This window comes from Hylobates moloch, unplaced genomic scaffold, assembly GCF_009828535.3.
Source record: "Hylobates moloch isolate HMO894 unplaced genomic scaffold, HMol_V3 SCAFFOLD_11, whole genome shotgun sequence".
Classification (NCBI taxonomy): domain Eukaryota; kingdom Metazoa; phylum Chordata; class Mammalia; order Primates; family Hylobatidae; genus Hylobates; species Hylobates moloch.
This window is the reverse complement of record NW_026652286.1, coordinates 14,786,428-14,807,239: the sequence shown is the minus strand read 5'-3', so window position 1 is coordinate 14,807,239 and position 20,812 is coordinate 14,786,428. Positions and strand designations below refer to the sequence as shown.

Below are 20,812 nucleotides of genomic sequence, written 5' to 3'. Positions count from 1 at the left end.
CGACTTCCATGCAGGCATCAGAGAAGGAAGCACGAGCTGCTTTCATGGAGGCTTAGTAGGAAAAGTCTTTTTTGAACCTGTAATTCTTGCTTTATTCTTCCACCTTTTTATGTGATCGTCAACGATGGCCAACATTGGTCTCAGGATGTGTGATCGTCAACGATGGCTAACATTGGTCTCAGGATGTGTGATCGTCAACGATGGCTCAAATTGGTCTCAGGATGTGTTGCTCCTCTGAGGGCAGAGCATGTCTCCAGTCTTCCTTTACTCACTCATGCATTCATTCGTTTTTTTTGTTTTGTTTTGTTTTGTTTTTTGAGACAGAGTCTGGCTCTGTCGCCCAGGCTGGGGTGCAATGGCATGATCTCAGCTCACTGTAACCTCCACCTCCTGGGTTCAAGTGATTCTCGTGCCTCAGGCTCCCGAGTAGCTGGGACAACAGATGCGCACCACCACACCTGGCTAATTTTTGTATTTTTAGTAGAGACGAGGCTTCACCACGTTGGCCAGGCTGGTCTCGAACTCTTGACCTCAGGTGACCCGCCCACCTCAGCCTCCCAAAGTGGCCACTCATGCATTCATTCTTGCATTCCGAGCGTGTTTGAGCTTCTCCTGGGAGCTGGGTGTCATGCCAGGCATTGTGCTGAGTGCTGAGGAGACATGATGAACAGGATGAGCGTGGCTCCTGCCTTCGTGAAACTAACCATCCAGAGGGGAGAGGAAACATTATAAATGGGATGAATGTGCAGAAGTGCAAGGTGCTGTGGGTATCTGGTCTGGGAGTATTGATCGGGGACAACTTCCCCTAAGAGGTGATGGTTAAGCTGAGAACTGAGGCACAGTCAGGTTTGTAAGGTGAAGGACAAGAAACAACTGACCACTTTCTTTTTTGTCACAGAATCTCGAATCCTGACCTTCTTAGAAACCTACCTTGCCTCGGGTCATCAGAAGCCATTGCCCACAGTCCCTGGGGGACTCAGTCCAGTTCAGAGAGAGCTGGAGGAAGTTGCTATTAAATTTGCTCGCCTGGTCAACTATAACAAGATGGTCTTCTGTCCCTACTACGATGCAATCCTCAGTAAGATCCTCGTCCGATCCTAACGTGTATGCACCCTACAGCAGCAGTATTACTCACTAGCCACAGAATACCTGTTCTCAACTCTAATGTTGCATTGGAAAATGGCTATATAGTACGTGTCTATTTAACAGCACCGATTCCAAAGGGAAGAATATTGTGTATCACTGTTGAAAAGACTTGTTGAAAAATCCACTGAATTCTATTTTGAGAGATTGTATTTATGAGTGCAAGTTTACAGATCAAAGAAGCATTTTGTTCTCGAGTTTTACAGGTAACACTCAGCTGTGTCTCCACTCCTCCCCCATCATGTCCTTCCAAGGAGGCTGGGACCTCTCTCTTCTGCAGTCTGGGTAGTTCTTTCAGATGCCCCATGCTGAGTTGACAGCCATCCAAGCGCAAAAGAGACCAAGCCATGGCCTCACCTCCTGCCCTCCCTCAGACAGCCTTGTCCCTCACCCCTCCCTTCCGATATTTTTGTTAGAAGGGCTATATAACCTCTTATTGCCATTTTCTCCCCCTATTTATTGCTTCCTCCCTGCCTGGCCTAGCCAGGGCTCCCAAGCCCCTTTTTCTAGAGGAGAGTTATTTGTCTCTCTCTCTTTTTTTTTATATTTAAACATTCTTTCTTTTAACCTTCCCCCAAAGATACAGTTATTGGACTTTAAAAAGCTTGTTCTTTTATACAAAATTACTCCTGCATCTGGGTGAGAGCAGTTATGACTTATGAGATCTAGTGAAAGGAAAGTCTTTGACTTTCAAGCCTGGAAAGTCAAGGAGGAAATGTTTTGAAAAATAGTTTACTGTAATGTGAACGAAGAGAAATGTCTGGAATTCTTACCGAAAAATTGACTCTGAGACAGTACACAGATGTGTTGATTGAATTAAATTCTGGAATTAGATTTAACTGTTTTCAGATAAAACAGCTTGAGTTCATGAATCTCCTAGATAAGGAAGTCATAGAAAATCCCTGGTCTTTCAGCATTATTTTTCGAGGAACTTCAGTGACCAGAATTCCTGACATGTCCTCTGAGTGTGAGTGATTTGGGTCTCATAGACAATCTGTTCTGTTTTATTTGTTGTTGTTGTTTAAAGTGTGCACGTGTATGTCTGCATTTTAGACAGGGACCTTATATTAGAAGCAGAGCCATGAAGTTGGAATGACCAACTGCCACAACAGCAGGGGTAAGACTATATTACTGTACGAGTAATGCAGTAACATCAGCACCTAAAGCCTTCTGGACAGGAAGCTAAGAGAAACTTAGAAGCTGGCCGGGCGTGGTGGCTCACCCCATAATCCCAGCACTTTGGGAGGCCGAGGCGGGCAGATCACCTGAGGTCAGGAGTTTGTGACCAGCCTGGGCAACATGGTGAAACCCCATCTCTACTAAAAATACAAAAATTAACTGGGTGTGGTGGCACCTACCTGTAATCCCAGCTACTTGGGAGGCTGAGGCAGGAGAATCGCTTGAACCCGGGAGGCAGAGGCTGCAGTGAGCTGAGATAGTACCACTGCACTCCAGCCTGGGCAACAGAGTGAGACTCTGTCTCAAAAAAAAAAAAGAAAAGAAAAGAAACTTGGAAGCCATTTCAGAAAGACTCCAGGAAGGCCAGCAGCCACTCCTGCACAACCAGGGGGAGGGGCTACATTTTACTGCAAGCAGCTGTTTTCTCTGATCCTTCTTTGTAAGGAAATGCAGTGATTTTGTGTTTTCAAGGAAGACTTGAAGAAGCAGTTGGGTAGGTATTCCAATAGGACTGATGGGGAGGAAAGCAGATACTCCATGAGAAGGATATCAGACCCGGTAGAGTCAGAATACATTCTGCTTTCAGGATTTTTGAGATTGCTGATGGTCCCAGGGCTTATACAAGGACTTGGATCTAGCTATAGAAACTCAGGTAGAAATTACATGTATGCAGATCAGCACTGATGTTGGTTCTAATCTATAATGATGTGATAAATTAAAAAAACAAAACAAAAAACAGGGCTGGGCGTGGTGGCTTACACTATAATCCCAGTACTTTGGGATGCCAAGGCGGGAGGATCATCTGAACCCAGGATTTCATGTCCAGCCTGGGCAACATAGTGAGATCACGTCTCTACAAAAAATACAAAAAAAATTTGCCTGTCATGATGGCACATAGTTGTACTCCCAGCTACAAGCTGAGGCTGAGGAAAAGGATCACTTGCACCCAGGAGTTCGAGGCTGCAGTGAACTATGATCGTGCCACTGTGCTCTAGCCTGAGTGACAGAGCCAGACCCTGTCTCTCCTCAACAAAAAAAGTAGAGCCAGATGTATCTTTTTGGGTCCCAGGCAGGAGACTGGAGAATCTGGGTCACTGTAATCTGGCAGATTGGCTGCATTTTGTGAGGGTACTTTTATTCATATTTATTTATTTTTGTTTGTTTGAATGTATTTTTTTTAAATAGAAACCACATCACTTCATTTGTTACAGTGAATAATTCAAGAGGGCCCCAGAAAGCTTTTTCATCCACAGAATTACAGAAAGGATAAGCACCCTCACTACCCAAGCCTTTGGTTGTTTTTTTTTTTTTTTTTTTTTCAAGATGGAGTCTTGCTCTTTCACCCAGGCTGGAGTGCGGTAGCGTGATCTCAGCTTACTGCAACCTCCATCTCCCGGGTTCAAGCGATTCTCCTGCGTCAGCCCCCTGAGTAGCTGGGATTACAGGCACACGCCACCATGCCCAGCTAATTTTTGTATTCTTAGTAGAGACGGGGTTTCACCATGTTGGCCAGGCTGGTCTCGAACTCTTGACCTCGTGATCCATCCGCCTCGGGCCTTCCAGAGTGCTGTGATTACAGTGGTGAGCCACTGCACCCGGCCTGTCTTTAAGTTTTATACTAGTTAGGAGGCTAGTCTATCAGAATGTCCCTAATTTAGCTGAGGAACCTGGACAAGTCTTCCTTGATTTCAGCTTCATCCCAAGGCCCGTGAATGTTTTCTTTAAAAAGCTGCAGGCGAATGAGGTAAAATGGACAGAGACATGAGATAGAAATCAACAGAAGGGCAAACAGTACGGCTCCCACAGCACTAATAGGCAGTAGGCCTTCCGAGGCCGAAAAGGCAAAAAGCAGTGTGACCACCACATAGCCCTTGGGAGTCCATGCCTTTAGTTTCTTCTGTAGCATGAGCCATAGGACAAAAATCTGGATGGCAAGTGTTACCATGATGAAGACATGCAGGGACTGGGGAAGGCGGAAGCCAAGCATCCACAAGCAAAGATGGCCATGTTCAAGGATAGTGTGCTGGATACAGTGGATACAAAGGCATCATTGGCACCATAGTTAAAAAAGATGAGGGTGGCCTACCAGCATGAAGACTGACATGGCATAGATGGTGTCAGTGCTGACAGACTCTGTCAGGGTCTTAGCACTGGTGAAAAGCCGTAAGTGAAAGTAATGAAGACTAGGGCGCTGTTCAGGTCAGCCCACTGGGTCCACCCACTCTTCTGCCCTTCACCTCCATCAGTGAGATCAAACAAAACATACCCAATCAGTGAAGAAGCCAGGCCAGTCTCAAAAAGCCAATGGGGGGGTCAGAAGACCCTCATCCATATACCACCAGATAACCAGAAAAACACAAACACTGCACAGCTGCGGGATCACCACACTAGACTCAAACACCGTAGCCCAATATTGGTGTTTCCAAGCATGGATGTTTTTCCGGAGCTCTTCTAGGAACCACCGGTCCACATAGTTATCAGGAAAGGGCTTTTGCTCATACAAGACCCTCTGCCACTTTACCTCCTTGGCGTTAGTTACAGGTTGGGTACACATTATCCTTTCATTCAAACTCAGGCCAGTTTAATCATCCCTCTCACAGAGGTCCATGTGGTTCTTGTTGATGACATTTTGAAATGAGACCTCCCTGGAAATTCCATGCCTTGGTTGATATTCTACCAACCTTTCCTTGTTTTCAAAGGCAGCAATCCAGGCCAGGCCTACAATAGATGAGTTTGTCTCTGAGGCAGGATATAATACAGCCAAGTTCCTGTCTGAGAGTTCCTGGGGATGCGTGGCTGGGGGATGGCGGTTGCCTGCCTTTTTCCTTGTAAGAGTATTTTTTTTTTTTTTTTGAGATGGAGTCTCTCTCTGTCGCCCAGGCTGGAGTACAGTGGCGCAATCTCGGCTCACTGCAACCTCTGCCTCCCAGGTTCACGCCATTCTCCTGCCTCAGCCTCCCAAGTAGCTGGGACTACAGGCGCCCGCCACCATGCCTGGCTAATTTTTTTGTATTTTTAATAGAGACGGGGTTTCACCGTGTTAGCCAGGATGGTCTCAATCTCCTGACCTCGTGATCCACCCGCCTTGGCCTCCCAAAGTGCTGGGATTGCAGGTGTGAGCCACTGAGCCCTGCCGTGAGGGTACTTTTAAAGAAGATAACATCTTCCATGGTGTATTCAATGAGGTCATGTCTGGAATTGGTCTCTTGAGGTGGAGGCTGCTCTGTGGCCACTGTGCCTGGCGGTTGTATGATCCTGGGTTCCTGGGCTGAGAAGCCTCAGCCTCAGAGTGTTTGGGGCCTTTTCCTCCGGCTCCAAGGTTGAAGGAGAGGAGCTTACCCCCAAATGCACAGCGCTGATCACCACTTCCTGTAGTCACTCTTCCTAAATCTCAAAAACTCTTCTTTTGTAAGAGTAGATTCTTGCAAGATGTTTTTCCCCTCCTGAGTTCTTAAATTGCCAGAGTTCCATTTGGACAGTTTGAAATCTTGATGCATGAATAACTGGCTTCACAGACTCTCTTGGCCCCCCACTACCTCGGTGTCCACTGGTGGAGTTCTGCAACTGGCAAAAGTCAAGAATGAAGGAAGCAAACTTCAGAACCACAATATTCATATTGAATCATTTTGTTGTTGCTCTATGAAGATAAGCTAATTTTCTTCCTGGAATCTCATGGGATTATTACTAAGGGCCAGGGAGATCCACTTCATTCATTTAGTCACTCAGGAAGCATTGCTAAGCATCCCCCTGTACCTTCCCCTACAGCTCTCCTTCCAAAACGAAACATCCTTTGGAGTGTGTTGTCCTCCAGAATCGAATGGATTCTATATGCTGCATTCAGTAACAGGTTGTGGAGACAAGTGTCTTTTCCTGAAATTGCTAAGTGTATTTGGCAGTACTTTACTACTTGTGGATAGAACTGAGAGTGAGGTCAGTATCACCAAGCCTCTTGGATTTCTTCAGTAGTCTCATGGATGAGTGAATGTTTAGAGTAAGTGCTACTTTGTTGACTCTTGGTTGGGTGGATGGATTCTCGGTCCCGGTGTTTTTAAAAATCTCATTCTGGCCGGGCGCGGTGGCTCACGCCTGTAATCCCAGCACTTTGGGAGGCTAAGGTGGGCGGATCACCTGAGGTCAGGAGTTTGAAACCAGCCTGACCAACATGGCAAAACCCGTCTCTATTAAAAATACAAAAATTAGCTGGGTGTGGTGGCACATGCCTGTAATCCCAGCTACTCGGGAGGCTGAGGCAGGAGAATCACTTGAACCCTGGAGGTGGAGGTTGCAATGAGCCGAGATCGCGCCATTGCACTCCAGCCTGGGTGACAGAGCGAGACTCCGTCTCAAAAAAAAAAAAAAAATCTCATTCCATCTAAAGCAAGCTACAAAATATGATTATTTATGTCACGATATGACCCAGCCATAAATGTACTTCAGGTAAGAAGCACACTGACATGATATCTTACTGATCAAATGCAGTCGGTAGGTATATATGAACTTTTTTCTCTGTGAAGAAAAGCTATTAAGAAGTTTGACTTAATAGGCCTATAGTATGCACATACTGGCCAAGATTCTAAATGGATTATTCAGCAGTTCTGTTTTTGTGGAGGTGCTTATTCTCATTTCTCCAAAGCCTTAAGATTCCTGGGAATAGAGGAAATGTTGCTGCCACCAACTTTGCTGGTGAATTTCAAAGAGAATATAGGTGTTTGCTGTTTGATTTCCAGTGACCTTTTGGCGAGCTCTGATTTATATGTAGAACATTTGTGTTTCTTTTCATTTTGAGGCCAGGTGGTAGAGTGGAAAGACTGGGAGCTGTCAGGAAACCAAGGCTTGGATCTCCACTCTGTTATGTACCAGGTGGGGCAAATAGGGCCCATTCCCAACTCCTTTAAAATGAAAGGACTAGACTTGGTCTTTAAGCTCCCTTCCGATTCTAACATTTGGTGGTAGCAGGATTGTGCACAACGCTCCTGATTTAGAGAAAGATCTGGGTTTTAGTCTTTTTCCTCTATAGCCGCCTTACCAGTTGTACAGCATTGGGCCAGCCATTCTCCCCAAGGCCTCGGTATTTTCATTGTTAAATGGGAACACTCCTAATTCACACTGTTGCTATGAGGATTACATTTGGTAATGAATGATAGAATGCTTTGTACATGGAAAAGGACTATACCTTGCTTTTTTAACTACAAAGGCGAACACGTAACCCTCTACCTGTGGATGCACATTTGCTATGGTGTTACGTTCCACTGGTAGCGCCCAACCTCCCTTCATTCAAGCACATTTTACAGGCCTACAGGGAAGGTTTTCTTCCTGTCCTCTCCTAAGACTTGTTTACGTTCATCATCTCTTCTATACTAGAGCTGCAGGCTTACATTTGCTTACTTTCTGACATCCATCCCCACCTCAGTGATTTCTCCCCATCTCCACCTCTATATTATTTGAACTAAATGAATTCATGAATGAACAATTGAGTGGATGAATGAATGATAATGGATAATGGGCTATGAAGTCATATTTAAAGGCACTATCTCATTTAAAAACAATCTAAATAAATAACTACAATGATATTTGCAAGTGTGTATTTATATTGGATTTTGCATTATATAATTATTTTAATGGAAAGCCTTTTTAGTCATAGTATTCAAAGCAACTTCAATGGGTGGGGAAGGGGATGATCTTTAAGCCCAGGTAAGCTCTGTTTATTAAACTATCAAGTGTTCACTGGTACTTTCAGAAATAGCCAGAGTTCTACAAAATATGTGGTAAAAGTCTAAACAGATATAATTCTACTTAAAACTGTCCCTTACGTGGGTTTCTGTCACACCTGACTTAACATTTATTGCCTACCGAACTTAAGAACCAGAACTAAGCTATAGGCCTGGTTCGATGGAGTGTCACTTTTCTTGACTTAAAAGTAACCTTAAAACAAGAGGGGCTGGGTGAGGTGGCTCATGCTTGTAATCTCAGCACTTTGAGAGGCTGAGGCAGGCAGATCATTTGAGGCCAGGAGCTCTAGACGAGCCTGGGCAACATGGCGAAACCTTGTCTCTACTAAAAGTACAAAAATTAGCCAGGCGTGGTGGCATAGGCCTGTGCTCCCATCTCAGCAGGCTGAAGTGGGAGGATTGCTTGAGCCCAGGAGGCAGAGGTTGCATTCAGCCAAGATCATGCCACTGCATTCCAGCCTGGGTGACAAAGTGAGACCCTATCTCAAAAAAAAAAAAAAGAAGGGCTTCACATGGTGGCTAATCCCAGCAGTTTGGGAGGCTGACGTGGGAGGACTGCTTGAGCCCAGGAGGTCAAGACCAGGCTGGACAACACATAAAATTTAAAAAATTAGCTGGGCATGGTGGATGGTGGTGCATGCCTGTGGTCCCAGCTACTTGGGAGGCTGAGGTGGGAGGATTATGCTGTGATCATGTCTCAAAACAAACAAAAAGACTTCAGAAAATTTTTGTTTTGTTTTGATTGTTTGTTTTTGAGATGGAGTCTCACTCTGTTGTCCAGGCTGGAGTGCAGTGGCACAATCTCGGCTCCCAAGCTCAAGCAATTCTGCCTCAGCCTCCCCGAGTGGCTGGGATTACAGGTGTGCGCCACCACGCCCGGCTAATTTTTGTACTTTTAGTAGAGATAGGATTTCACCACGCTGCCCCGGCTGGTCTTGAACTCCTGACCTCAGGTGATTTGCTCGCCTTGGCCTCCCAAAGTGCTGGGATTATATATGTGAGCCACCATGCCTGGCTGAAATTTTTATTAAGTAAAATTGCTCATTGTCACAGTCAAAGAACTACCGTGTTAAAAAAAAAAAAAGCAGAATTTATGAACATGATGACTATGGTTTAATAAAATTGAACTCAACATTTATTTATTAAGTATAGGCCAGTACAGGGTTGTAATATCAAATAAATTCATAATTACTGACCAAGGTCAATATACTAACAAAAATGATGTGTTTTTCATTCTTTTTCATTGGTACAATTTGGTTGTTCAGAAAGTTTACTAGTAGTTTCTATTAACCTTTTACTGTACTAGGTGTGGCCACATAGGTACAACCTCTTGTTTGAAGTTTAGTGGTAAAGGCCAGAGTTTGATGAATTTTTGTTTAGGAAGGACATACATATAGTCCTTGAAATTTTTGTGTAGTTCTAGAATCTTGAGGAGATGCTGTCATTGCTTTTATAGACAGGAAAAAGATGGATATCTTTTGGCAATTTCTTTGGGTCCAGCAATACTGATAATGAGTCCTTGGAACTGTAGGACTGACTATCCCATGAGTCTGCACATTAGATTTCCAAAGGTAAGTTCAGATGTCTAACATCATGCTGCTTGTTGAACTGTTTAACAAAAGGAATTATCAAATATCAGGCAGAATCACCTTAAAAGCTAAAAATTCATACATATCTATAGCAGAACATTCGAAAATGTTTTCTTCTAATGAGAATCCTTTTTATGCTCAAAGAGCTGATCATTTCTAGGGGAAAAAATCTTATAAATAAATGCAATAGGAACAATAATATACATAGTAGCCTTAACAATGATTGATACAGTTTGAATCTGTGTCCCCACCAAATCTCATGTCAAATTGTAATCCCCAGTGTTGGAGGTAGGGCTTGGTGGGAGGTGATTGGTCCAGGGGGGTGAAGTTCCTATGAATGGGTTAGCACCATCCCCTCGGTGCTGTTCTTATGACAGTGAGTTCTCGTGAAATCTGGTTGTTTAAAATTGTGTGGCACCTCCCCCCTTTCTTCATCCTACTCTGGCCGTGTAAAACATCCCTCTTCCCCTTCACCTTCTGCCGTGATTATACATTTCCTGAGGCTTCTCCAGAAGCAAATGCCACTATTCTATCTGTACAGCCTACAGAACCATGAGCCAGTTAAGTCTCTTTTCTTTAAAAATTACCCAGTCACAGGTATTTCTTTATAGCATTGTGGGAATGGACTAATAAAGTGATTAAAGACACTTTTCACCGTGTGTGTGTGCGCGGGTGTGCACGCGCGCATGCGCGCACACGCTAAAAAATGGTTTTTCACATGTTCGCATGGCTTTGTTTTATTGTCTATGTGAACACTTTTGCAGATCACGTACAGGTATTTGAAACTGTTTTGTCTTCTTTTGTTTTTTTGAGACAGAGTTTCGCTCTTGATGCCCAGGCTGGAGTGCAATGGTGCGATCTCGGCTCACTGCAACATCTGCTTCCTAGGTTCAAGCAATTCTCCTGCCTCAGCCTCCCAAGTAGCTGGGATTGCAGGCATATGCCACCATGCCCGGCTAATTTTGTATCTTTAGTAGAGACAGCGTTTTACCGTGTTGGTCAGGCTGGTCTTGAACTCCTGACCTCAGGTGATCCACCTACCTTGGCCTCCTAAAGTGCTGTGATTATAGGCGTGCGCCACCTCGCCTGGCCTGTTTGTCTTCAAAACACTAACTGTGGAGTCCTAATTAGGGAAAGGGAGTCAGGCTGGTGGGAGCAGAGAAAAGCAGATAAATTATGAGTCTGCCTTTCTTCATGGTCCAGGACATGTAGCAGTACTGCACCCAGCTTATCACCAGACACCTGCAAGTTAGCTCACTGCAACGTTAGCATTCTCAGTAGTACATAAAACCCTCTTCAGCACATAGCACCATCCTATAAAATCCCCAGCAAGCCTTTGTTTCTTTGCAGACAAACCCCTTCTCTGCCTGTTCCAACCTTGCAGTGCATTTTCATACCTTCTCTAATCTACCTTTCTATACCTACAATTGTCTTGGTAAATTCTTCTTACCCTCACACCACCAGCCCCAGATAGTCGCTGCTCACCCCCGACACTAACCACCAAAAATGGCACTTCAGGAACAAGTCTACACCTGTATATTTTTTGAAGCAGGGTCTCACTCTTTTGCCCAGGCTGGAGTACAGTGGTGCGATCATGGCTCACTGCAGCCTTGGCCTCCTGGGCCCAGGTGATCCTCCCACCACAGCCTCCAGAGTAGCTGGGGCTACGGGCTTGTGCTACCATGCCCAGCTAACTTTTTTTTTTTTTGGTATTTTTAGTAGAGGTGGGGTTTCACTATGTTGGCCAGCTGGCCTTGGACTCCTGGCCTCAAGTAATCTTCAGCCTCCCAAAGTGCCGGATTACAGGCAAGAGCCACTGTGCCCGCCTACACCTCTGTATTTTAAAGTCTATGCTGTATGGTACTACTTGTGTCTTTTTTTTGGAGAGAGTCTTGTTCTGTCACCCAGGCTGGAGTGCAGTGGCGCTACCTCGGCTCACTGCAACCTCCGCCTCACAGGTTCAAGCACTTCTTCTGCCTTCGCCTCCCAAGTAGCTGGGATTATAGGCTTGGGCTACCACGCCCAGCTAATTTTTTTGGTATTTTTAGTAGAGACGGGGTTTCACTTTGTTGGCCAGGCTGGTCTTGAACTCCTGGCCTCAAATAATCTGCCTGCCTCGGCCTTCCAAAGTGTTGGGATTTACAGGCATGAGCCACCGCACCTGGCCTACTTGTGTCTTGAGTTTTGATGGTAACTGTGATATTTTTAAAAAACTCACAGCTTGAAAGTGATGCTTGAAAGGATAAGAAAGTCTAAATTAGAGGCAGCTGACTTCGTTTTGAGAGGCGATTTTAGCTTTAATGGGAAAATACTGGAAACTAAACACACTTTTGACCAATTTATATAACCTTGCTACAAATAAATTTATATGAGTAAATGATTTAGCATAACCTTTTTTTTACAAGTAAGACTTTTATGGGACATTTGAAGCTGATTTTAAATGTCAGATTATTTAATCACATCTGAATTCAAATTCTAAACTATCTAATTTGTTTCTAACATGTAAGATCATTTCTTTATAATCATACTTGTCCTCCCCTACTTTTTGCTTCCTTCCTGCTTTTTAGTTGTTAACTAGTAATGAGAAGAGGAGGCAGTGTTGTTACCAAAGAGCAAAGTCGAGTTCTTTGGACTTCATTTGCATGACTTCATTTGCATGATAAGGTTTTGCTCACTGTAATTAGAATTTAGTTAAATAGATGTCATTTTCCTTAATGTTATCTATGTTTAGCTCATGCAAAAAAAAAAATGTTCTTGAGCACTGGGCCCCTGTGAAAATATACAAGTTGAGTATCCCTAATCTGAAAATCTAAAATCCAACATGTTCCAAAATCCAAAACCTTTTGGGTGCCAACATGATGCACAAAGAAAATGCTTAGTGGAGTTTTTTGGAATTTGGACTCTTGGATTAGGGATGGTGAACTGGTAAGTATGATGCAAATATTCTGAAATCTGAACAAATCCAAAATCCTGAACACTTCTGGTCCCAAGTATTTTAGAAAAGAGATACTCTATGTGAGAACAAGACAGCAGGTGGTTAAAGGAATTTCCATACTTAGGTTGCTTTCAAGAGAGACAAAAGTATTAACAGCATCTCAATCTGCCTCAGATTTACTGGGGAGCAAATGCATTCATATTTGAGGATTTCTAAAATGTTTTGCTTCTTAAAAATGTTTTTAGTTGGCACCAAAAAAGACCAGGAAAGAGTATGTGATTAATACGTTTAGTAAATACAAGATGACTTTTCCTTGTACTGACATTTATTTTTTTTTTTTTTTTGAGACGGAGTCTTTCTCTGTCCCCCAGGCTGGAGTGCGGTGGCGCGATCTCGGCTCACCGCAACCTCCACCTCCTGGATTCACGCCATTCTCCTGCCTCAGCCTCCCGAGTAGCTGGGACCACAGGCGCCCACCGACACGCCCGGCTAATTTTTTTGTATTTTTTAGTAGAGACGGGGTTTCACCATGTCCGCCAGGATGGTCTCGATCTCCTGACCTCGTGATCCACCCGCCTCGGCCTCCCAAAGTGCTGGGATTACAGGCTTGAGCCACCGCGCCCGGCTGACATTTATTTTTAAATGGTATTGGATAAATAACATAAAATAAGTAGTTATTGTAAATAAATCTGAAAGAAGCAGAGGAAGCATGATGTTTCTGAATCCTTTTATTTTTTAAAGGACTTTTAAAATTTGAAACTACAAAACGGATTTCATACATTCTGCCATAAATAAAAACAAACAATAAGGCAGGACTCTACGTAAGCAAACCAAGAACAATTGTTTTCAGAAAATGTGATAAAATGCTTTACAATCATAAGCCATCCAGTTTTTAAAATAAAACTGTTGAAAAACTCACAAATCTTCAAGCGGCACATACAAGACACCCTTGAAGAGGGAACAAAATGTGGTTCTGCCATTTTGTACTGTTCTCACATTTTTGAAAACCTAATTTTGCTTAAAGCATAGGTCTGTTCCATATTCTACAATTCACACAGGTTGGTTTGTTTTTTCTCAAGAACCATATGATAGAGGCACCAATGACAATACAACTTTGTTTCCAAGAACCTTGTAACAAAGCGTTGTCTCTTTTAAACATACGACTTGAGGCAAAAGGAATCCTGGACAGGAGTTTTCTGCAGAGGCGTTTAAGCCCTACCGAATCCGCTTCTGCTGCCGTGCTCTGTAAATGTCATGAACAGGGGGGACAACAGCTCCCTTTTCTTCATCTTCATCTGAATCCTCGTTGGGCCTTTTGACGGCCTTGGTGAGTACTGCATTACTTTCCACGGGGCCGTTGCCTTCTACAGCTAGCTCTGGGGCCCCACCAGTAATGATCCTCACAGCTTCCTCAACAGCTATTAAAATAAAACAACAAAACGTAAAAACATATTCCACTATGAAAGGGTATGTATGTTCCAACTGTGGATACTTTATAGTTCATTTCATAGCCTACTATTTTAGCAAAACATGGGATAGTACTACTGATACTAAATAATTAAAAAGACAAAAGCTGCTGTTAAAACTAATAATTTTCATAAGCCAAGTCTGATAGTGCATGTTCACATGAATAGGAAAGATAAACTTTTATGACATTTTACTTAGTGGAATTCAATGTGAATAAGCCTCTCTCTGCCAAAGAGGTTTGGATAACTCCTGGGTTTCACTGCACTTCAAATTGGCTGGCTGGTTTCGAAAACTTCAGTGGCAGAGAATAATAATCTCTACTGCCTATGAGACAACAATGTGGAATGACACTCTGAAATGGAGCTTCTGTTACTTACTATTTGGTATCTTGCATCTTCGGAAAATTTCCATCAGTTCATCCACTTGTACGAAAGGACCCTATTTTGACATGAATAAATTTTAATCCCAGTAATCTGACAAGTTAAAGTAGTAGTAACTTTATACACAATTACTGTGACCCACAGAGCCAGTATCTACCATGAAAATAAGTGAACAAACCTGGAAACAGATAGGAGGAGGGAGAAGTTTCATTAAAACAACAGCTGCAGGAGGGACTGGGAACACTCCACCAGGTACAGGGTGTAAACCTGGAGCTGTGAGAAAAAGAAAAGTGAATCCAGTGGAATGGAAGCATTTCTACACAGAGCTAAAATCAAGTGACTTGCACATAAAGATCTTCCATGTCTGCTGCTTTGTTCTGGACACTGAAAATACTTCTAGGACTTTACCAAACCAAAGTGGGTGAGACAGAGCAGTCTCAATGCCATGGCCACTGGGAGGCAGAGAAGTAGACAAGTGACTTTGTATAAGACAACCAGGGACTGAACTAAAGTCAGTTTTTGTCAAAGAGTGTTTCTGAGTTACACAAGTTATTTGTTCAGCAATCCTGTTTCAAGTCAATTATTCAACAGCATATTTAATCAGAAGGGCCTTGTTCAAAAAGAATCTAGAGAGGCTACTAACCATTAGTAAGTAAAGAAACCAAATCGTATGTGTTATCAGTGAAGAAAGTTTCCACCAGCTGTTCAGGTAATCTGCACATAGCAGCATTCCTTTTTTTTTTTTTTTTTTTTTTTTTTTGATACAGAGTTTCGCTCTTGTTGCCTAGGCTGGAGTGCAATGGCACGATCTTGGCTCACTGCAACCTCCGCCTCCCGGGTTCAAGTGATTCTCCTGCCTCAGCCTCCTAAGTAGCTGAGATTACATGTGTGTGCCACCATGCCCAGAAAATTTTTGTATTTTTAGTCAAGACAGGGTTTCACCATGTTGGTCAGGCTGGTCTCAAACTCCTGACCTCAGGTGATCCACCTGCCTTGGCCTCCCAAAGTGCCGGGATTATAAGCGTAAACCACTGCACCTGGCCAAAGCAGCATTTCTGAAAACCAAGTATTACTGCCAAAATGGGTTCCTGGAATCTGGATCATTGAAGTTTTGTTTTTAGGACATTCTTAGTTAATCTGGTTCAAAGATTAAAGCTAAATCATTTGTCATAGTGACCCTAAGTCTAATAATTAACCCACAATTGAGAGGCCATGTCACTTTACCCCCACACTTTGGATTTAAATCAACAAACAAACCAAGGTCTCAGTACTGGATCTAAAGTCATGGCTTACGTGCTAAATGTCGTGGCTGAAATGGAATCATCTGCTGAGTGTCTGGTTTAGGGTATTCTGGTTTTCTATCCACTTCATCTTTCAGAACAGGCACTATAGAAGGAGCTACAACTGGGTCTGGAATTATAGCTGCTAGCTTAGCACGGGAGACATCCTGAAAATGCAGAACAGAAGAATCCTAAACCTGAAAAAGGGACTACTAGAGAATAATCATGCAATTCATAACCTTGAGGATACAGTTTCAATATCTGGGTTAAAACCACAGAAAGAAAATGGAGACGGATAAGCAAGGACTCTAATGATGGTAAAGATTGTTACTCAACAAGGAAAGCTATTTGGTTCTAAGACTCAGTGTATTATAACTTTACCCCACACAAGTTAAAAGTCATTAAACTTAGTGTTGCCAGGTAGAACATTTGTAGGACAGATACAAGCTTTTTTGGGTAGTCATAAGACTAGGAACCAAGTAGAGGCCAGGATAATTTGGAGGAAAATTCAAGATTTTAGATCTTCTGACACCTCCCTTCCATTAGAATTGAACATCAGTTTCATTAAATGAAGAAGCTGGATTAAGTGATGTCCTGTTTTGTGAAGGCATCACACCGGTTAAGATTTTGCTAATGCAATGAAAAATTATTTCCAATGTACTATTTATTACAGGGGACAAGGAATATTTACTGAGCAGACACTATTCATCAGGCAATTTTAGCCATTCTGTTTTTAATAAGGCAAATAGTAACATCTCCATTTTATAGAAGGGACTGAAGCTCACAAAGGTTTTGATATTTCCCAGGTCACACAGCTAATAAGAAATAGAGGAGGATTGGGAGGGCAGGCCTCTCTGACCTCAAATCCATCCACAGTCTTCTTTTCAGTACACTAGCATTGCCCTGCCAGGGCTGAGACGAGATATGCCAAAAGGAGCAATACAGTCACCTATGAACAGAGGCCCTATCTCAGAGGAGCTCCTCTGCTCCAGGCAACCCAGTGTTACTCTGTCTGTCTAGAAACAAAAGAACCCCTTTTTGCCACCATCAAAGGATATACAAGCATTCCACTTTCTCAAAATTTGTTGAAATGCAGTTGGTGACATCTGGTATTAATTATATAAGCAAATCTAAATGGTAGACATATTGGGTATCACTTTTTAAAAATCTTTCTCACACAGATACATATATACCATACCACCCACCATTACACACAGAAGCACATTAATCCTTCCCCAAAAAACAGAAGAGTAGAAATAGAAATATAAGATGGAAAACATCATACTCAGGAAGTAGTTCTACTCCTGAATACTTATTTTTTTTTATTTTTTATTTTTGAGACAGTCTCACCCTGTCACCCAGGCTGGAGTATAGTGGTGCTATCTCAGCTCACTACAACCTCCCGGGTTCAAGCAATTCTCCTGCCTCAGCCTCCCAAGTAGCTGGGATTACAGATGCCCGCCACCAAGCCCGGCTAATTTTTGTATTTTAGTAGAGATGGGGTTTCACCATGTTGGCCAGGCTGGTCTCAAACTCCTGAACTCATATGATCCACCTGCCTTGGCCTCCTAAAGTGCTGGGATTACAGGTGTGAGCCACTACACCTGGCCACCATAAGATCTTTCTTTTCTGTTTATTTGTATTTTTTATTTTTTATTTTATTTTTTTTAAGACAGGGTCTCACTCTGTCACCCCGTCAGGAGTGCAGTGGCTTGATCACGGCTCACCAAAGTAGCCTCAGCTTCCCTCCTGGGCTCACCTTGGCCTCCCGAATAGCTGGGACCACAGGCAGGCGCCACCACACCTGGCTAATTCTTGTATTTTTCTCTCTTTTTTTGGTAGAGATGGGATTTCATCATGTTTCCCAGGCTGGTCTTGAACTCCTGGGCTCAAGTGATCGCCTGCCTCAGCCTCCCAAAGTGCTGGGATTATAGGTGTGTGCCACTGTGCCTGGCAGACCTTTATTTTAATTAACTGCCTTAATTTTCATTTTCATCTTGGAAAAGTTGAAATAGCTTTTTCTAGCAATTGCACAAAGTACAGTAAATCCCTCACTTAGTATTGTATAAGTTCTAGGAAACTGCAACCTTTTAGAGAAATGATGGGCTAGGCGTGTTGGCTGCTGCCTGTAATCCCAGCACTTTGGGAGGCCAAGGCAAGTGGATCCCTTGAGCCTAGGAGTTTGAGGCCAGCCCGGGCAACATGGTGAAACCCCATCTCCACAAAAAAATACAAAAATTAGCCAGGTGTGGTGGCATTTGCCTGTAATCCCAGCTACTTGGGAGGCTGAACAGGAGATCACCTGAGCCCAGGGAGATCGAGGCTGCAGTGAGCCATGATCTCACCATTGCACTCCAGCCTGGGCGACAGAGTGAGACCATCTCAAAAAAAAAAAAAAAAGAGAGAAACGATGTATAGCAAAACCAATTTTTTTCTTATCAAGGTTATAACAAAACCATGTTAAACACAAAAACGTTATTTGAGGACCTGCTGTATATCATTTAACTTAAAGTCGAAGTTTCTAAGAACCTATCAATGATGTTAAATGAGGATTTACTGTAGTCTTTTTTTTTTTGAGACAGAGTCTCGCTGTCGCCCCGGTTGGAGTGCAGTGGCGCGATCTCGGCTCACTGCAGGCTCTGCCTCCCAGGTTCACGCCATTCTCCTGCCTCAGCCTCCCAAGTAGCTGGGATTACAGGCAAATGCCACCACACCTGGCTAATTTTTGTATTTTTAGTAGAGACGGGGTTTCACCGTGTTAGCCAGGATGGTCTCGATCTCCTGACCTCGTGATCTGCCTGCCTTGGCCCCCCAAAGTGCTGGGATTACAGGCGTGAGCCACCACGCCGGCCTTACTGTAGTCTTAAAATATCTTTGACTTTTCATTGAGAAGTAGTTAAAACTAGAAGCAGAAACTACTTATCTCTGAGCAGTAATCCTATGGTTCATACCAGGAATCTGCATCTGGCACAGAAATAGGGCTTCCATTAACAAAAATGTCTGAATATCAATTATGGGTAGTTTTTTCTCAAAATATTTTATCTGGATCAGACAGAGCAAGACCCAGGCTAAAAGAGGGCAGTGAGAAAAAGGAGAATGATGGTCAGGAACATCCTAATGGTGGAATGGTGGTTGGCTTAAAGAGATCAACCAAGGACTTCTCTGTGAATTTCCATCTTAGTCTTTGTTCACATGTCACAGAAAGATTAAGAGATGATATAACAGTGGTTTTCTCAGCAAGGGCTGTTTCTGGGGCTTTGTAAATATTAATCTCTCCCTGTGGCCTAAACAGGTTCAGGTGCCAGATTTGTTTTCTTATGACTTAGTAGTCTCTATAGAAGAGTTCTATTCATAGATGAGCTAATTCCCCCAAGGGCCACTGAAGGAGTGATGTTTTAAGAATACAAATCCCTCAAGGAACTTTATGGATTTAACGAGCTGTAATATTTCTTCATTATATCTTACAAAATATGCAACAGGAACTACATTTGGTTTAAGATCTGTCAAAACATATTTATCAATTTGATAAGAACTATTAGGAAAAAAAAGTAATACCTAAGATGACATTCAGATTTTCTTTTGTTTTTCTTCCCTCCACACCCCCTCCATCTTGCCCACCAGATATAAGATACAAAGCACTGACAATTTCAGGGACAGAATGAAACTATTAAATCCCATTTCAATTCTCATTTTGTTCAGCTACTTTGACACTCAGCATTTCCTAAACCCAAGGAAAATCTCTAAACTTTTTTCTTGCTTCCTGCAAATCTATTCTAAAACTAGATTAATTCACATTTCAGAATTTAGAGTGCAGGTTATCAATGAACTCTTCTAAAACACTGGAAAAGTGAGGAGACTCCACATCTTGATCCTAAGTACATACCTTATAACCAAGTGCTTTTAATTCACTTGCAGAGCAAGGATATAAATCCATGAACTTGTATCTATCTACTAGTAAAGCCGTTTCTTTCCCTTCATACTCTTCTTTGAATGCTGTAAACCGTCTTTTCTCCACTTTGAGTATACTAGCTAGATCACCAATATTACTTTCAAATGCTAGAAATCGGGCCCAGATTTCTCTGCAAGAAAAGAAATACAATCAATACTTTAATTATTCTGGGTTTAGGGCAGGGAGTTCATTTACAAAAATGCCTTAAGCTCTCTCTTTTTCCCTTAAGTTATAAAAAGTGACTTTTTATTATAAAGATTTTTAAACTATAGAAAACTAAAATAGTATAATGCCTATATACCACTACCTATATTGCTAATATTTTGCCATATTTGCTTCATCTTATTTTTGCTTAAGTATTTCAAAGTAAATTATAAACCTATCACTTCAGTATTTAAGCCCATTTTTGAGTTTTTACTTATTTAGTATAGCAGCTGCTTCTTTGTGGTCAACATGAGAGACTTACCTTAGAGAGGATAAACTCTAGGTGGAAAAGTTGGAAAAGGAACCTAGACAGATTTATAATTTCTCCTGAATAATGTGGCTTCATTTTAAGTGGCAGGAATTATAAGGTAGAATACATTCTTCATCTAATATATGAATAGAAATATACTCCAAAATCTAATATGATTACTCTGTTGTTTCTCATTAATGTGGATCACTGGGGAAAAACTGTTGCCTCATCATTGTTCTAACAGCTAAAATTAATGCTCTGAGACTACTTAAATGTCACTATTCACCTTTGTACTAAAGTAATATATTAAGTGCCTCTCATATACCAGATATGTGGCTATCACAAAAAATCCTACACTGGTAGACATTATTGTTAATAAGAAAGTGAAGACTGGTATAGCTATGAAATTTGCCATCTAGCTGGATATTGAACCCAAGACTCCAAAGCCTTACTATAATATATCCACTGTACCACTTGACAAGTGTTCCTCTGTATGGTAAAACTAACAGAGAAAACCGTAAGTCAGAGACATAATATGTAAAACAAACTTTGAATATACAAGAGTCTTTGCTTTTGAGTAAGGGAGGTGAAAATTTCAGAATGCCTCTCTTAACATGTTAATATCAATTTCTAGGGATATATATATATAGATATAGATATATATAGATATATGGTGTTTTTTTTTTTTTTTTTTTTTTTTTTTTTTT

The 20,812-nt window shown here is 42.3% G+C and overlaps 2 protein-coding genes and 1 pseudogene across 8 annotated transcripts in view; 1 reads left to right on the top strand and 2 right to left on the bottom strand.

Annotated features, from left to right (window-relative positions):
* Positions 1 to 7,892, top strand: part of TCP11L1 (t-complex 11 like 1) — a 40,204-nt gene extending 32,312 nt beyond the window's left edge. For all 7 annotated transcript variants that reach the window (XM_032166320.2, XM_032166315.2, XM_032166316.2 and 4 more), the window contains one exon: positions 899 to 7,892. In XM_032166320.2, the coding sequence (XP_032022211.1) occupies positions 899 to 1,016 (118 nt within the window). In that variant the 3' untranslated portion in view covers positions 1,017 to 7,892. The remainder of the gene's footprint in view (positions 1 to 898) is intronic.
* On the bottom strand, positions 3,964 to 4,876 carry LOC116476383 (phosphatidylinositol N-acetylglucosaminyltransferase subunit C-like; annotated as a pseudogene).
* Positions 7,893 to 13,285: 5,393 nt separating the features above from the next.
* Positions 13,286 to 20,812, bottom strand: part of CSTF3 (cleavage stimulation factor subunit 3) — a 77,656-nt gene continuing 70,129 nt past the window's right edge. The window contains exons 17-21 of the mRNA XM_032166314.2: positions 19,586 to 19,781; positions 15,716 to 15,869; positions 14,601 to 14,695; positions 14,420 to 14,480; positions 13,286 to 13,993 (exon numbers count right to left, since the gene is read on the bottom strand). Of these exons, the coding sequence (XP_032022205.1) occupies positions 13,791 to 13,993; positions 14,420 to 14,480; positions 14,601 to 14,695; positions 15,716 to 15,869; positions 19,586 to 19,781 (709 nt within the window). The 3' untranslated portion in view covers positions 13,286 to 13,790. The remainder of the gene's footprint in view (positions 13,994 to 14,419; positions 14,481 to 14,600; positions 14,696 to 15,715; positions 15,870 to 19,585; positions 19,782 to 20,812) is intronic.